The sequence below is a fragment of the Mixophyes fleayi genome, chromosome 3 (assembly GCF_038048845.1).
Source record: "Mixophyes fleayi isolate aMixFle1 chromosome 3, aMixFle1.hap1, whole genome shotgun sequence".
Lineage (NCBI taxonomy): Eukaryota > Metazoa > Chordata > Amphibia > Anura > Limnodynastidae > Mixophyes > Mixophyes fleayi.
Window position 1 is genome coordinate 275885711 of NC_134404.1, and position 14360 is coordinate 275900070.

At 37.9% G+C, this 14360-nt stretch overlaps 1 protein-coding gene across 5 annotated transcripts in view; it reads left to right on the forward strand.

Moving 5' to 3' along the window:
- Nucleotides 1-14360, forward strand: part of UTRN (utrophin) — a 541342-nt gene that overhangs the window by 80718 nt on the left and 446264 nt on the right. For all 5 annotated transcript variants that reach the window (XM_075203650.1, XM_075203649.1, XM_075203651.1 and 2 more), the window contains 5 exons: nucleotides 900-1015; nucleotides 6813-6976; nucleotides 10138-10335; nucleotides 12080-12261; nucleotides 13535-13685. In XM_075203650.1, the coding sequence (XP_075059751.1) occupies nucleotides 900-1015; nucleotides 6813-6976; nucleotides 10138-10335; nucleotides 12080-12261; nucleotides 13535-13685 (811 nt within the window). The remainder of the gene's footprint in view (nucleotides 1-899; nucleotides 1016-6812; nucleotides 6977-10137; nucleotides 10336-12079; nucleotides 12262-13534; nucleotides 13686-14360) is intronic.

Below are 14360 nucleotides of genomic sequence, written 5' to 3' on the forward strand. Positions count from 1 at the left end.
CCTGCATTTTAGTAAATATACCTCATAGAGTTTTAACATTTGGTTAAGTGTTTCATTTTGATGATTTCGATGTTCAATTTGGTGATTTGAATGAATGAAAAAGGCTAAACTGAAAATTGATTATTAAATTATCTAGTAGATTTACACATATCTATTATTTACAGCTAAGAATATTGAAATGGTGCAAAATGAATGTCAATGTCTATCCCTTTTTTAAGTTGGCTAGAAAAGCTGGCACAGTAAGTGCTGTGTGCACTTTTGGATTGAATTTAAGATGTGAGAACCCATATAGCTTCTTATAACTTATTTTGTCCCTTAAGGCTACTGGATATCCTATGATACTGACTGATTAATGAACAGTCCAACTTTGTTTTCTTAAAACGCTGCTGTCTTACATATTTTCTTCAGTATTTATTTGTAAATTTAAGCAAAAATAATTACATTTGCTATACTAAGGTCCCGTATTCCACAGTACCTCTGCAAATAATATGTTCAATATTGTTATAATAATATGAAATAATATTTATTTTACCTTAGTTTAGATGTGACTAAAAATGTGCACCTTAATGTTAAGAAAGAAATTGTAATTTATAGAAGGAAGAAACGTGGATTAGCTTACATGTAGTCATAATGGTCTGACAGCTTATGTTATATAGTAAGTTTTACTATAGTAATTCATCCATTCCAAAATTAGAATTACGTGTAAAACTCACCGTCATGAAAATAACAACTGTCATTTATATTAAATAGCTTAATGAAAAATATTTACAATAGGTTTCCTGCATTTGGTGTAGATAGCCTGTCTTGAGTGTCATGAGTTAAGTAGCTATTATTTTATCAAGCAATCTGTTTTCCTGTCTATGGTTTATGAAATATATTCTGGATATATTACATTTCAGACCAGATCTGTTTAGCTGGGAAGAAGTTACCAAGCTATCTCCACTTGAAAGACTTGATCATGCTTTCATCTTTGCAAAAAAACACTTGGGAATTGAAAAACTGCTTGACCCAGAAGGTAATGTCACCATTTTTTACATTCCAGCTGTATGCCCCAGCAATGTTTTCCTATTGTTCCTGATAACTAAGCAGTGTTGTTCAGTACAGCTGTTATACTGCATTAGTCTGTTCTCCACACTGTTTCTTAAGGAGTGTGTTATAGAAATATACTGTAGTAAAGGACCTTTGGGAAATCTCTGTCGTGTGGCGGTAATGTTGTGGAATGTAGCTCATTGGCTTTATCAGTAGTATGACAGTGATAGAAAAGAATGTCAGAGTAGAACTTGCAGACATTAAGTTTGTGATTACTACATTCTGTGTTTCATTAACCCCAAAAATGGCAGATAAGAGGCAAATATACCTTTTCTGTAGGATGCCACCATATAGTCAAGCCACAAAAAACTATTCATATTTAGGAGTGCCTCATACAATTGACTCTAGCTCCTTTGTTGCGCAGTGTCTGCTGACCCTTCTGATTTTCACCAGAGAACCCAGCAAGGAGACTTGGGGGTATATTTACTAAAGTGTGTGTTTGAAAAAGTGGAGATGTTGCCTATAGCAACCAACCAGATTCTAGTTATCATTTATTTAGTACATTCTACAAAATGACAGATAGATTCTGATTGGTTGCTATAGGCAACATCTCCACTTTTACAAACCCGCACTTTAGTAAATATACCCCCAATTGGGCTGCTCTGCAGAAGAATTACAGGTCACAGACCCCAGGAGAGTTCTAACAGTAGGCTGCTGACAAACAGATTAACAAGGTACTAGGCACACAAGCTGAAATGCCTAAAGGTCAGAGGCAGGCAGTAGGTAGAGTTGATATACAGGCCTAAGTCAGGTTGGGCAGGTAAGAGGCAAAGTCACGTGAGGAAGCAGAGTTCAAAATCCCTGAAGCAAACAGGTCAGTGTTTGTCAGTCTCTTTTGCTTTGCATAATCTATTGCACAGACTAGGATTGTATGAGGTTGAGGGGATAGAATAGACATGGAACTCCCATTACTGGCCACAGGGAAAACACAGTTGCAAACAATGAAACAATAGAATCCATAAATGACTTAGAGCAACTACACAGCAAAGAAATGAAGAGCAAGAGGCTGACCTGAAAAACCACCTCTTGTTGACTCTGACCATAGGTCATCCCCAGGGAAAGACAAATAACAAAAGCTAAGATATTGTTATATAACAGCATTCTTATGTATATTGGTTCAGCCAGCATGATGGCCGCAGCCACTCTGTATGGGCAACTGATACATTGTCTGTGCATTAGTTGAGCTTATGTCCTCTTTCAACATCTTACCGAAATAAAACCGAAAGACAAATTAGGCATTGAGGAGGTTAAACTTCACTTTAGATATGACACCACCAGGCCATTCGCAGGGCTTCAATATTATTTAATATAATTTGTATGATCAGGAAACTTACAAAAAATACTTGTATGATTCTGTGGTTTAGATAATAAAAGTAAGTTTTTAATTAGCTGAAGCATGGCTCTGTTTTCTATTTTGGAAATTAGTTTCCAGCAGATCAGTCTTACTTTACAGTCTTCTTCAGTTCACTCACATCGCCCTCTGTTGGAAGGTCCATGTATTCAATATTAATTAAATGTAATCAAATGGAAAAATATAAAGAGCAGGATACTGAGCTGAGTTGCCTCCTTATTAAAGTTAAATGTAGATTTATCTGAAGCACTTAGCATAGGAGTCAAACAGTAAAGATCTTATGTGGAGGAAGGGAGAGGGGGCAGCAACAGATTCTCTGACTCACATTCAGTCACTTGCCTCCCTCTTCTTGCCAAAATGTTTTTTTTTTTTAAAGTCCGTAAATTGTCTCTTGGCCTTATCAGTGATATACTTTTTTGTGCTGGTGGTGGGCCAACCCATTTAAGATTATTTTGATTTTGCTTCACATTTTGTGAACCAAAGAAAGTAGGCTTCAAAGCAATTGAGTTTTTATGTTTTTGTGAGTTCCCTTTGGAACCACTCAACTCTATTTAGTATTCTTTTGTTTATATTTCATTTACATGATTATTCATGCACCCTCTAAGAAGTTGAAGGGGACTAAAATAGACTTGTATTATATTGCAAAGTGTAGACTGTATAAGATACCTACTTTTTGGATTTTCCCTAGATAAGATCCTGGAGTGGAGGTCAAAGGGACAAGTGTGGGGGGTGTGTGATTTTTTTTAATTGAAAACGTATCTTTGTTTTGTATAAAGGTACAAAAAAAATACGATACATTACATTTAAGTGTACTGCGTCGCAGTGCATCTGTAAGCACAATAGCCTGTGAAACATAATCATTCATACATTTTAGTACAACAACACGACATAAGGTATAAGATATGACATCCTACATTATACATCAAGTACTGCAATAACCATGTAAAACCTAAACGCTGTAACAGATTCAAATAAGCAGTGGTTGTGAAGGGATTGTAGGTGAGAGGGATAGAGTGGGGAGATCACAAGCCCGAAGCTTTATGGAGGACAGACACAAATATAGGGGAGGGTGCATAAATTAAGGCAAGACATTTCTTCAAAACTTGAAACAGTGATGGGGGAATGGGTTGGAGGGGGAAGGGAGGGGAAAACACAAGCCCAAAGCTTTATAGGGGGAGAAGGAGAAGAGGGAGACAACAATCATTCATTTTCCTTTTCCTCAGGATTGTCAATGGTGTTATAGTCTCTTAGCAGGCTGTGGATCAGCCTGCTGCAGTCCTGAATTGTCATCTTCTCCCTTTTCAAAATGATGTGATTCCTGCCAAGTCATATAGCTTCCTTAAAGCAGTTCATAAGGCGCCAGGCCTCCTGGATTGCCCCAATAGCGTGGGTCCAAGGAAATATTCCATAAAATACTGAATGGTAAGTCCTGGGCACACAGTCCTTTAGTTCATTTTCCAAGGCATCCAACAGTGCATGTGCAGTGGGACAGTCCCAAAAAATATGCTGACCTGTTTTCTTCTGGCGATACACAAGGGGTAGTGGACATATTTGCACAGGTTCTGTGAGTGCATAAATGTCCTGAGAGGCAAACCCCCCTGGATAGCTATCCTAGCCGCATTCTCCCACACATATTTTGCTGTAGCAGCAGGGAGCCCTGGAACATACTTCATAATGTCTTTAGCTATGATGAGCTTATGGACAGTTTTTGGCTTCCACAAGTCTGGTTTAAGTCCCTCCAGATAGTATTCCCTTACAAATTGTCCAACATCCATGTAAAAGCAAGGTGTAGTCCAGTTGTAAGGAAAGGAGTTGTCCCATTTGTCCCAACCAAAAGACCTCCAAGTGGCACGGGGAAAAAGTGAGACATGAACTTTCCAGCAGAGCAAGTGCTCTTTTCAATCAAAGTCCTGCAAATACAGTCACAAACAAAGAAGGCTTGCAGCATGGTGGGGATATCGGCTATCCCTTTCCCACCTTTGAAGGGCTCCCCGTACATAACCGATCACTTCACTCTTTCCATTTTTTAGCCCAGATGAATTGGAAGACTGTCCTCGTGATGGTCTTGCAGACAGCAGCAACAGGTGGCCAAGCTTGGGCTGTGAACTGCAGAATGGGAAGGATCTCGTTGCGCAGCACCAGTGCTTTCCCTTAGATGGTGAGGTCTCTGAGCCTCCACAAGCCGACTTTCTGTCTTACTGTCGCCAGTCTTTCTTCCCAACACTTGAGGGCCACCTCCCCTCCACCAAACCTAACTCCAAGAATCGTGATGAAGTTTGACTTGATTTTGAAGGGGAATGCAGCGGGGGATGACAGATGCCACTGCCTGAAGAGCATTGCCTCTGACTTCCCGCAGTTGATCTTTGCCTCTGAATCTCAGCCGAAGTTCACGCAGATCTGGACGAGTGCTGTCATCCATCACTGGTCAGTGTAGAAGACGTCATTTATGTAGAGCGAGCACTTGTCCTCTAGATGGGCTGGACCCAATGTGGTGATGCCCATTATCTGTGGATTCTGGGGTGTGTGATAAACACAGCTTGCGTTATCCGAAAAAACACCCCCCCCTCCCCCCCCGCGCTGCTCAATGATGCAATCGCTGTCATCCCACATTGAGGCTCTTAAGACTCGATTTACATTGAATTGTGTCACCAACACCTCTTCCACTTGAGGACAAAGTGAGTGGGATCAGTGAGTGTGGCCTACTCTTCCTAGAGTCCGGGAGTATGCCAGATATTCTGGGTGACTAGGCAAGTATGCTGTAAAGTCAGATTCTATTGAAAAGTGTAATAAAATAACAAGCAAAAACATTGCCTTAACTTATAAATCTGTTTAGTCTTAAAAGTTACTTAATTATCTGACACATGTAAGTGCTTGCCACTAAATAAAATAAGTGTGTGATGGCACCCTATTTTAAAAGCTTTCCCATACAATTTATATAGTGGTCCTATAAATTACAATATTTATATAAAAATGGACAGACATGCTTTTTGTACAGTCTGTGGCAGAGCCTGTTTCAAACAGTAGTTAAATAGTGTATTTGTTGTGACACCTTTTTTCTTGTTGTCTTTTTAGATAACACCTCTTCATTGTATATGCTAAAACAACCTGCCATCACCTCTATCTGCACTACTAGCCTTCTCTCGTACATATACAACTACTTTACTTCCTTAGTAGACATATGTTAAACAATACACTGTCTCCCACCAAAAAAAGTATTTTTTTCGTAGAACACAAAAAACAATAATATTTGGACATTCACTTAAAGAGAACTTTCGAGGGCAGAGTGCTTTTAATGTCATCTATTATATGAAGGTGTTCGAAGATACACTAATTCAGAAAAACATGCTTTTTTTCAATTAGTGTATCTTTCATGTGCTGACTGGCTGATTTTTTTTGTATATAGTTTTGTAACCTGTGATTTCAGATCAGGTATGTGTATGTTTATTCTTATTGTAATCATGCATATCTCACAAGGAATGTCATTATGATTTATTTTTCTCTTAGAAAAAGTAATGGCATCTAAGTTTTCAAAATGCATTTTTTTTGCCTCCTGTCAAACCTGTCAGTTTCTTAATTCATTTTATTTTGCAGCTCTTTAGTGATAAGAGGCATGAGGGTAAAAGGAAGGTGAAATTAAACTTTAACCATAAAGTCTTTCAGGATGTTAAGTTCTCTGAGCATTCATATTTATCAAAATGTGTGTGTAACTGAGCTAAGTTATACTTAAAATATAACTGAATTGTATGTATTTGCTGTCATGTTCTACATTTATTCAGCATGCTATTTCTTGGCTTAAAGTGACCATATGTGAAGCTGGATGTCCAACTTTGGATTCCCCTTACAGTTGTTTATCGTGTTGTTTCCAAGTGTGGTAATTTCTTCAAAATGATGTGGCAGGGTGGAACCGCCTGTTTGTGCCAAAGTGGAGTCTCTGCTGTCTTGGGTCCTGTTTCAACTTCTGGAAGACATTTAAGTCTTTCCAGCACACAAAGTAATGGTTCCCAGATACAGGATCCCCACTTTATCTTCACCTCTGGATGGGAGGCAGGGGGGCAGAGTTATTTTGATTAGTACATTTAGATTTAGAGCTCTGCAGGTAAGCAGTGCATGTTGCATCACAGTAGAATGTGAAGGATAATAGTAATAAGAAGCTTAGCACATCATAGCACTGGCTGTTTGACTTGCAGTGTTCTAGGTAACGTAAGTGTTTTATACAGGTTGATATATCTGTCAGTGTGGACATAATAAGAGGTCACTACAAGTTATTATTTGCCACCTGCGTGATGAGTTTGAGCAGAACAATTTAATTCTTTATGAATAAACAGTTAAGATGACTTTTAAAAATATTTTCCTGCTTATGTTTCCAATACAGATGTGGCTGTTCCATTGCCGGACAAGAAATCCATAGTTATGTACTTAACATCCCTTTTTGAAGTACTTCCTCATGAAGTCACGTTAGATGACATCCATGAAGTGGAGACTCTTCCTAGAAGATACAAGGGAGTGTGTGAAGATATGTCTTTCACAAAGCAACAGGTATACAACAATAAACAAAAGATATAAAACACTTCATTAATAGTAATCCAAGGGAAGGGGGTAAGGAATGGTCATATGTTACTATTACATGATATGAAAATAATCTAATTGTACTAGACAGTATAGTTATAGCATTTGTGATAGTATTTTGTGGGCTGAACCAATATTCACCCTGTCAATTCACAGCAAGTATGCATAGGCAAACCGAGGAGGGGGGGGGGTTCCTAGTGCCTGGAAACCCCCCTCCAAGGCTGGGGCACTGTATAATTGAGGTGGCTGGACCCTGCTCCCGCTTCACACAGCTCTGCTTGAAAAGAGAGAGCTGCTTGCCCCTAACAGTAGTGCACGCAGCATTGCCCATGTATATTATGGGGAGAGATAGAGTTGGAGAGCAGCCAAGCAGTGTCTAAAATTATAGCTACGCCCCCGTTCATGCTGGTCACGCCCACTGGCGGCGAGTTGTGGAAATTCCCCTCTACAAATCCTGCGTTTGCCCCTGGTATGAGACACAAAATACCATAGTGCTGTTACCAGTTCCAAGTGAAAGCATAGGCCACATTTTTATGAATATTGCTACAGCCCAGAAAATGGCCGCCTTCAGTAGGAAACTATAGAACAGTTAGACAGTAATAGTCGCATTGCTTCCTGACTATTGTCATATTCTTAATTCCTAGGTAGAAGATCTCTTTTTTTTTTCTAGTATTCAAAGTCTCTGGATTTGCATTTTGTTCCTAAACTTCACACAACCTCTTCTCCCTTAATCCTCATTTTCAGCTTATTCTACTCCTCGTGTTCTGTTAAACCTCTGTAGACTGATCCCCCGCTGTCCTTATAAATACAGAATACTAATGTTTCTTAGAAATGAGTCTTTCATTTCTCTGCCATACCACATTGTAATAAAGAATGGGCAGGTTTATGTGCTGCTGGCTCTATGACCAGATTGCTTTGTGGAGGATCATCAGAAACTGCAGTGTGATGACAACTGGCAATGCTGACCAGAGCGGGAAGCTTGCCATTATACTTGGCCAGCTCTGTCCTGCTTCGTGAGTTATACTATACTCATGTGAGTTAAGCATGAAGAGCACCCTCAATTACACATTATCATTGTTCTTAGCTTGTAAATTCAACTTTATCATTTTCTGTACAAGTTTTGTACTTAAATGTGAATTAGTATTAGCATATCTTATCATCATAATTTGTATATGGATACTTGGGCAATGCAAATTTTTTAATTAACTTTGACTATATTAATTCATTATGATGCCCCCTCTAAACTTTTTTATTAGATTTTTTTAAAGTTATACTTCCCCTCACTCCAAATCCTAGTTTCCAATGATAGGAGAGGTGTGCCCTTAGAGATTGGGTGTTGCCAGGGGTAACTGGGGGTGTGTCCTGGTGGATTAGTGGGAGTGGCCTGTTTTGTCCTAATTTTTATTTTTAGAATTTACGAAGCATAACACATATTATGTATAAAAAAAAAGCAATGTGTTATTTTGAACTCTATTTCTTAAATAGAACATAGTGATTGCACTGTTCAAAGTAAGCGCTTTTCTATTGATATTGATGTTAGATTTCACGCATGTCATTAAATACATATGTGAAGAGAACTAAAACACACTATGCGGAATGGTATATGATAATGTGTTTTTCTTAGCGTGCACAAGAAAATGCTGCAAACATATACGTGAGTTGACTATTGAATTGATTCTGTTTAAACTTGGTATCACTATTGCCATTGTTCTATTAAAATGTGTATGAGAATATCTCTTGCAAATACTAACCAATACTACACTGTCACCAGAGATTATAGGGCGTCATACGGTATTTAATGGCCCAGACTATGGTTGGCCTTCGTGGTGCGATTTGAGTTTTATCAGTTTAGTAATTGCGGCCAAACACAGCAACTGTTTTGTTGTGTTAGGGCTTGCCAAAAACTTTTTTAAAATTTCAGGAAATACATTAATTAAGAATAAACTTAAGCTTTAATTTTCCTTAACCACTAAAATATTACAGACCCCAAGGCATCTGTTTAGAATTATTAAAAGATTAAACAGTATTTGCCACTGTCACCCTAACATCCCAATAAACTCATCTCTTTTCTAGGAATTGGTTCCTTAAGTATTGTGTTCCTTGCAGTCTGTTAAAGACCAGCTATTTTATATAATTGCTAAAAATGCACATTACATCTGCAGTGAGTTCATGTCTAATGGAAACATCTCTTTAAAGTGTACTCTCATCTGCTCCCCCACCCTTGTTTACAAGCCTATAAAGAGCTTATAAAATATTAATTCATTGAAATGTTAGACACCGGCGATACAACCAACTGGGCGTGTGTTCCCTGTTTCAGCTTGTTCTATGTGTGAAGGGCTAGTTCCCAGGAAACACAGATCTGAGGTAGTGAGACATACTGACTGATATGTATCCTTTATGCAGAATAAAGGAACCTTAAATGGGATAAAACCTATAGTATTTAACCCTTGGTTACCTATATTCAAGTAGACTGTAACTTTTAATGCTGGTTACACACACTGCACAATACCACAGCTGATATTGTACAATCTGAAACTGACCCTGATGCCTAAAATTAATCTGATTTAAAATTGATTGAATCATTGGGTATGGTGGTAAATGGGGTTGGAATCTTATCCTTGTTATCCGTGTGTGTGGCCATCATTTAACTGCATTACCAGGATCCGGTGTAACTGTTATGGATATTGCAAGATGCTTTTTGTTATTGGCATCTTTTTATTATGCAAACAAAAATCTATATTCTTTAAATAAACAAGGTGCAGAAATAAAGGTCAGGAAATGGGAGGGATATGATTACCATGGAGATGTAGAACAGACTAAGGGCTAGATTTATTAAGCTGCGGGTTTGAAATAGTGGGGATGTTGCCTATAGCAACCAATCAGATTCTAGCTTTCATTTATTTAGTACCTTCTACAAAATGACAGCTAGAATCTGATTGGTTGCTATAGGCAACATCCCCACTTTTTCAAACCCACAGCTTAGTAAATCTAGCCATAAGTCTGAGAGACAGGGGTTAAATAGCAAAGAAGGAGCTGAAAACATTGCATCAACCATCTTGGGTGTATTAAAGTTAATTTGCTTAGACAATTAATGTGAGGCCTATACTTACATTTTATTTTATTTCCATTAGGTTGCGGATGAACCATATTCAGACTCTGGTCCAGAGACACCCAGCACAGTAACTGAGGTACAGATGGACCTTGACAGCTACCAGGTAGCCCTAGAGGATGTCCTCACTTGGCTTCTTTTTGCAGAAGACATATTTGAGAAGCAAGATTATATATCTGAGGATGTAGAAGATGTCAAAAAACAATTTGCTACTCATGAGGTGAGCTTGATGAATAATAAAATCGATAAAGTAGAAAAATGGTTTTAAACGTATAATATGCGACAGATGTTCACTAGCAGATTCAGGATCGAGAGAGCAATGTTACTGGGAAATGCTGACTCTCATAAGAAATACAGTGCCGACACTTGGGGAGTGCCGCCCAAATGGCCCAGGAATATATTTAAGAGCTGTAGTTAATAGGTAGAGTAGAGACAAAGCCATGTTTCACGTGAGTTAATGATGCACATGATATGTCCTTTTTCATTATTTTCACGTTATACTAGAAGGAATCCTTTGTTCATACTAATATAAATGATTTATAGAAAACACATGAATAATTCTCTACTATTACATGCTGCTCTGTAAAGTTAGATTCCTGTGTAGTCCAGTTAATAAGGAATTATCAGAGAATTTGGCATCAAAACGAACCATCTAAATAATAATCTCCACTTTTTTTTTTCTTAAATCAAATACTTTTCTTACATTTTTTAAAATAATACAGAAAAGAAAAATTAGCTACAGTTCTGAGAAATATGTCGTTTTCGATATTACAAATAGACATTATAATACAACATAAACGTCGTCCTGAAACACAATTCTTTTACAGTAAAACAGTATTGCATAATATGTCTCCCACATTGGTATAAGTGCAACAGTAGTCCCAAAGGAAAAATGAAAACTAGCGGGATAAGTTAGTGTCACATTCAGCTAGTGGTGCCAGGAATATGCTTAGGTAAGTGGTGAGGTGAGGGGGCGGGAACAATCACACAGGGTCAAAATCGTCAGCCAAGGTCAGCACCGTATATCGTGACTTTTCCCATCGCAACCACACTTAAAAATATTTCGGAATAGTATTATGTGACTAATAGGTGAAACATTCATGCCCCACAGCCTTATTAACCAGGGCCCCCCAGGCATAATTTCCACCTCTAGATGACTAATATATTGAACTTGTACATAATTATTTTTTACTAAATGCACTGCTTTATCTTTCTGGTTTCAGCCTTTTTTTTTTATACATGTATTTATATAACTGTTTATAATTGTAACCCTTGGATGCGTCACAGCACTTCTGTGCTCTGCATTGGAGGTATATGTATCCATAGCTTTGTGTTGTATCCAAGGGTAAAAAAATAAAGAGTTGATGGTGTACAGACATAGCTAAAAATAACAGCAAGAAGTAATAAAATGTAAACACTATAAAAAGTACAAGTTGCAGGAGATCATGTACAAGCCAAACACTTAAACTTATCTGGCAATGGAAATCCCATTTAAACTGTAAAATACCTGATTATACTTTCAATCATGTGTTGTTGTTTTATTACAATGGTACTTTTTCACTAGCATAAGAAATAGACAGAATGAAATTGGGACATGCATATTAATCAGGTAGAACAACATTCCTTATTATCTTATTATCTGAGATGAGGTTTATTTTAACTGTAAATATTCTAGAACAAATATATTTCTATTTGGCACAGTGTTGCTTACAAAGCATTTGTTATCAGATGCAAGCACTAAGAGATTGAGTAAAATATTTGGACAATCTTATCTAAGTTTAAAGCCAAACTTGTCATCAAAGTACTTATCTGCAATTTTCCCATTCTGTCAAGGATATTCTTGAATATTTTAAGTGGAATGATACTTGGTAAATGTGACTTTTTGAGTGGTTTCATACTTGTGTATTCTACATCACTTTCTTCATAGAATGTATAATGTTTTCTGTGACCTCTCACTTATACAGGACTTTATGATGGAGCTCACAGCACATCAGAGCAGTGTGGGCAATGTTCTGCAGGCAGGAAACCAGTTGATTGCACAGGGTGACCTCTCAGTGGAAGAAGAGAATGAGATACAAGAACAGATGACCTTGCTGAACTCACGCTGGGAAGAACTACGTATAGAGAGCATGAACAGACAGTCCCAGTGCGTTCCATATAGTTTGGTAGATATATGAATTGTAATGACGAAATGACATACATTTAGATATTGAACAAATGGTGTGCTGATTTATTTTATCATCCAGCACTTATTCCAGAGGCATTTAATGTACATTTTTTTTACATATAATAGGAGAAAGGTTTCACAACTCCGTTCTCTTCTTAAAGTGGTTCTGCAGCTGAAAAATTAAGTTTTAGATTAAGGTACAAGACCAAATTAGCATTTAGTCAATTTAGTTCAGTGGTTTCCCTAAACAGACTTACTTAACTCTTGTAGGTGCATGCTACGTGACCTAGTGAATCAGTGCAGTCAGACACAACAGTAGGGACCTTAGTGGCAGGGTGAAGATTGACAGCTCTAAGCGCTCATACACATGGGGCTAGATTTACTAAGCTGCGGGTTTGAAAAAGTGGGGATGTTGCCTATAGCAACCAATCAGATTCTAGCTTTCATTTATTTAGTACCTTCTACAAAATGACAGCTAGAATCTGATTGGTTGCTATAGGCAACATCCCCACTTTTTCAAACCCGCAGCTTAGTAAATCTAGCCCATGGTTGTTGCAAGTATAGACAACATCTTGTACTGCGTTCTTACTTTAACAGAGTATTAGAAACATGTTCTCCCATTTAATTGCAAAATTGACAAGAAGGTGGCTTAATTTGTGTGGGTTATTAATGGCAAAGTGCTTTTAATTGGCTTTAAGAACACTGTCACATGCTTAAAATAAGAAGTAGTAAGCAGAACTGGCTACCTGGATTTTGTTCTTGGCAGATAAATAAAGACACTGACGTTTGGCAAGAAGAGGTGTTGATGTGCAGTATAATGATATATATCTTGGTCATCCCATGGAACTCCATTAAAGTACAACATAATTGTTACAACTGTAAAACAACTTTAAGAGGAATTTAATTCAAAAGTGAAACTGTTAAAAGTCTGTCTGTTGTCTTCAGTAGAGACCATTGACATTTTTTTTTTGTGCTTCGTTTTTTTCAGAGTTTAAGGAAATTACTAAGTATGGTAATTTGCATGAATAGGCTGTGTTTAAACATGTATAACCCCATACATTTACTTTCATTATTTTTGTAGTAGTTGTACACTTGCACATTACACTTTTACTACTAAATCATACTGTATAGACATGCCTGGTACAAGGTGAAAATCCTGCTTGCAAGCAATTAGGTTGAGAGATCTTATCTAACAAAAATTCTTGTTTTTACCTGGTCTAACCTGTTTTCATGTTATTTTCTTCCTTGGAAGGCTGCATGAAGTGTTGATGGATTTGCAAAGAAAACAACTGGACCAATTGTCTGACTGGCTGACTGTCACGGAAGAGCGGATTCACAAGATGGATTTGAAGTCTTATGGTGACGATTTTGAGGCCTTTAGGAAACAGGTTGAAGAACACAAGGTGAGAAAAATGTACTATCCATAATAATCTGGGTTTACCAACACAGTGCTACTCTGCCTGACTGTGTAGATCAGTCCTGGCCATCTGTGGTGTTGTGAAACTACAAGTACAAGGCCATCAACAAAGCTGCACCAACATACATCTCCTAATATCTCCCAACTCGGCAACTCCATTCTGCAAAAGATCTGCGTCTCTTATCCACCCTCATTACATCCTCCCATTACCGATTACAGGACTTTTTCGGGCTGCACCCACTCTATGGAACTCTCTCCCTCGCACAATAAGACTCTCCTCTGGTCTACAAACTTTCAAGCGTTCTCTGAAAACCTACCTATTCAGACAAGCTTATAATATTCCTCAACCACCCTCTTAACCTCACTACCTTTTGCCTGTTACCGCCTGTTACACAATTTCACACAAGACAACTACCCCCTGACCAACATTGTTGTGTGACAGGATCATTTAGCTTATGAGTCACTTTTACCTTTCCAGTCAGGCTGGGCCAAGATGCAAAATGTATACTTAACCTCATGTGTCAATCTCCCATTGTCCCATAGATTGTATTGCGAGCAGGACCTTCTCACCTCTTTGTCTGTTTTGCCCAGTTTGTTTATTAGTTTATTATGTTTGTCCCCAATTGTAAAGCGCTACGGAATATGTTGGCGCTATATAAAT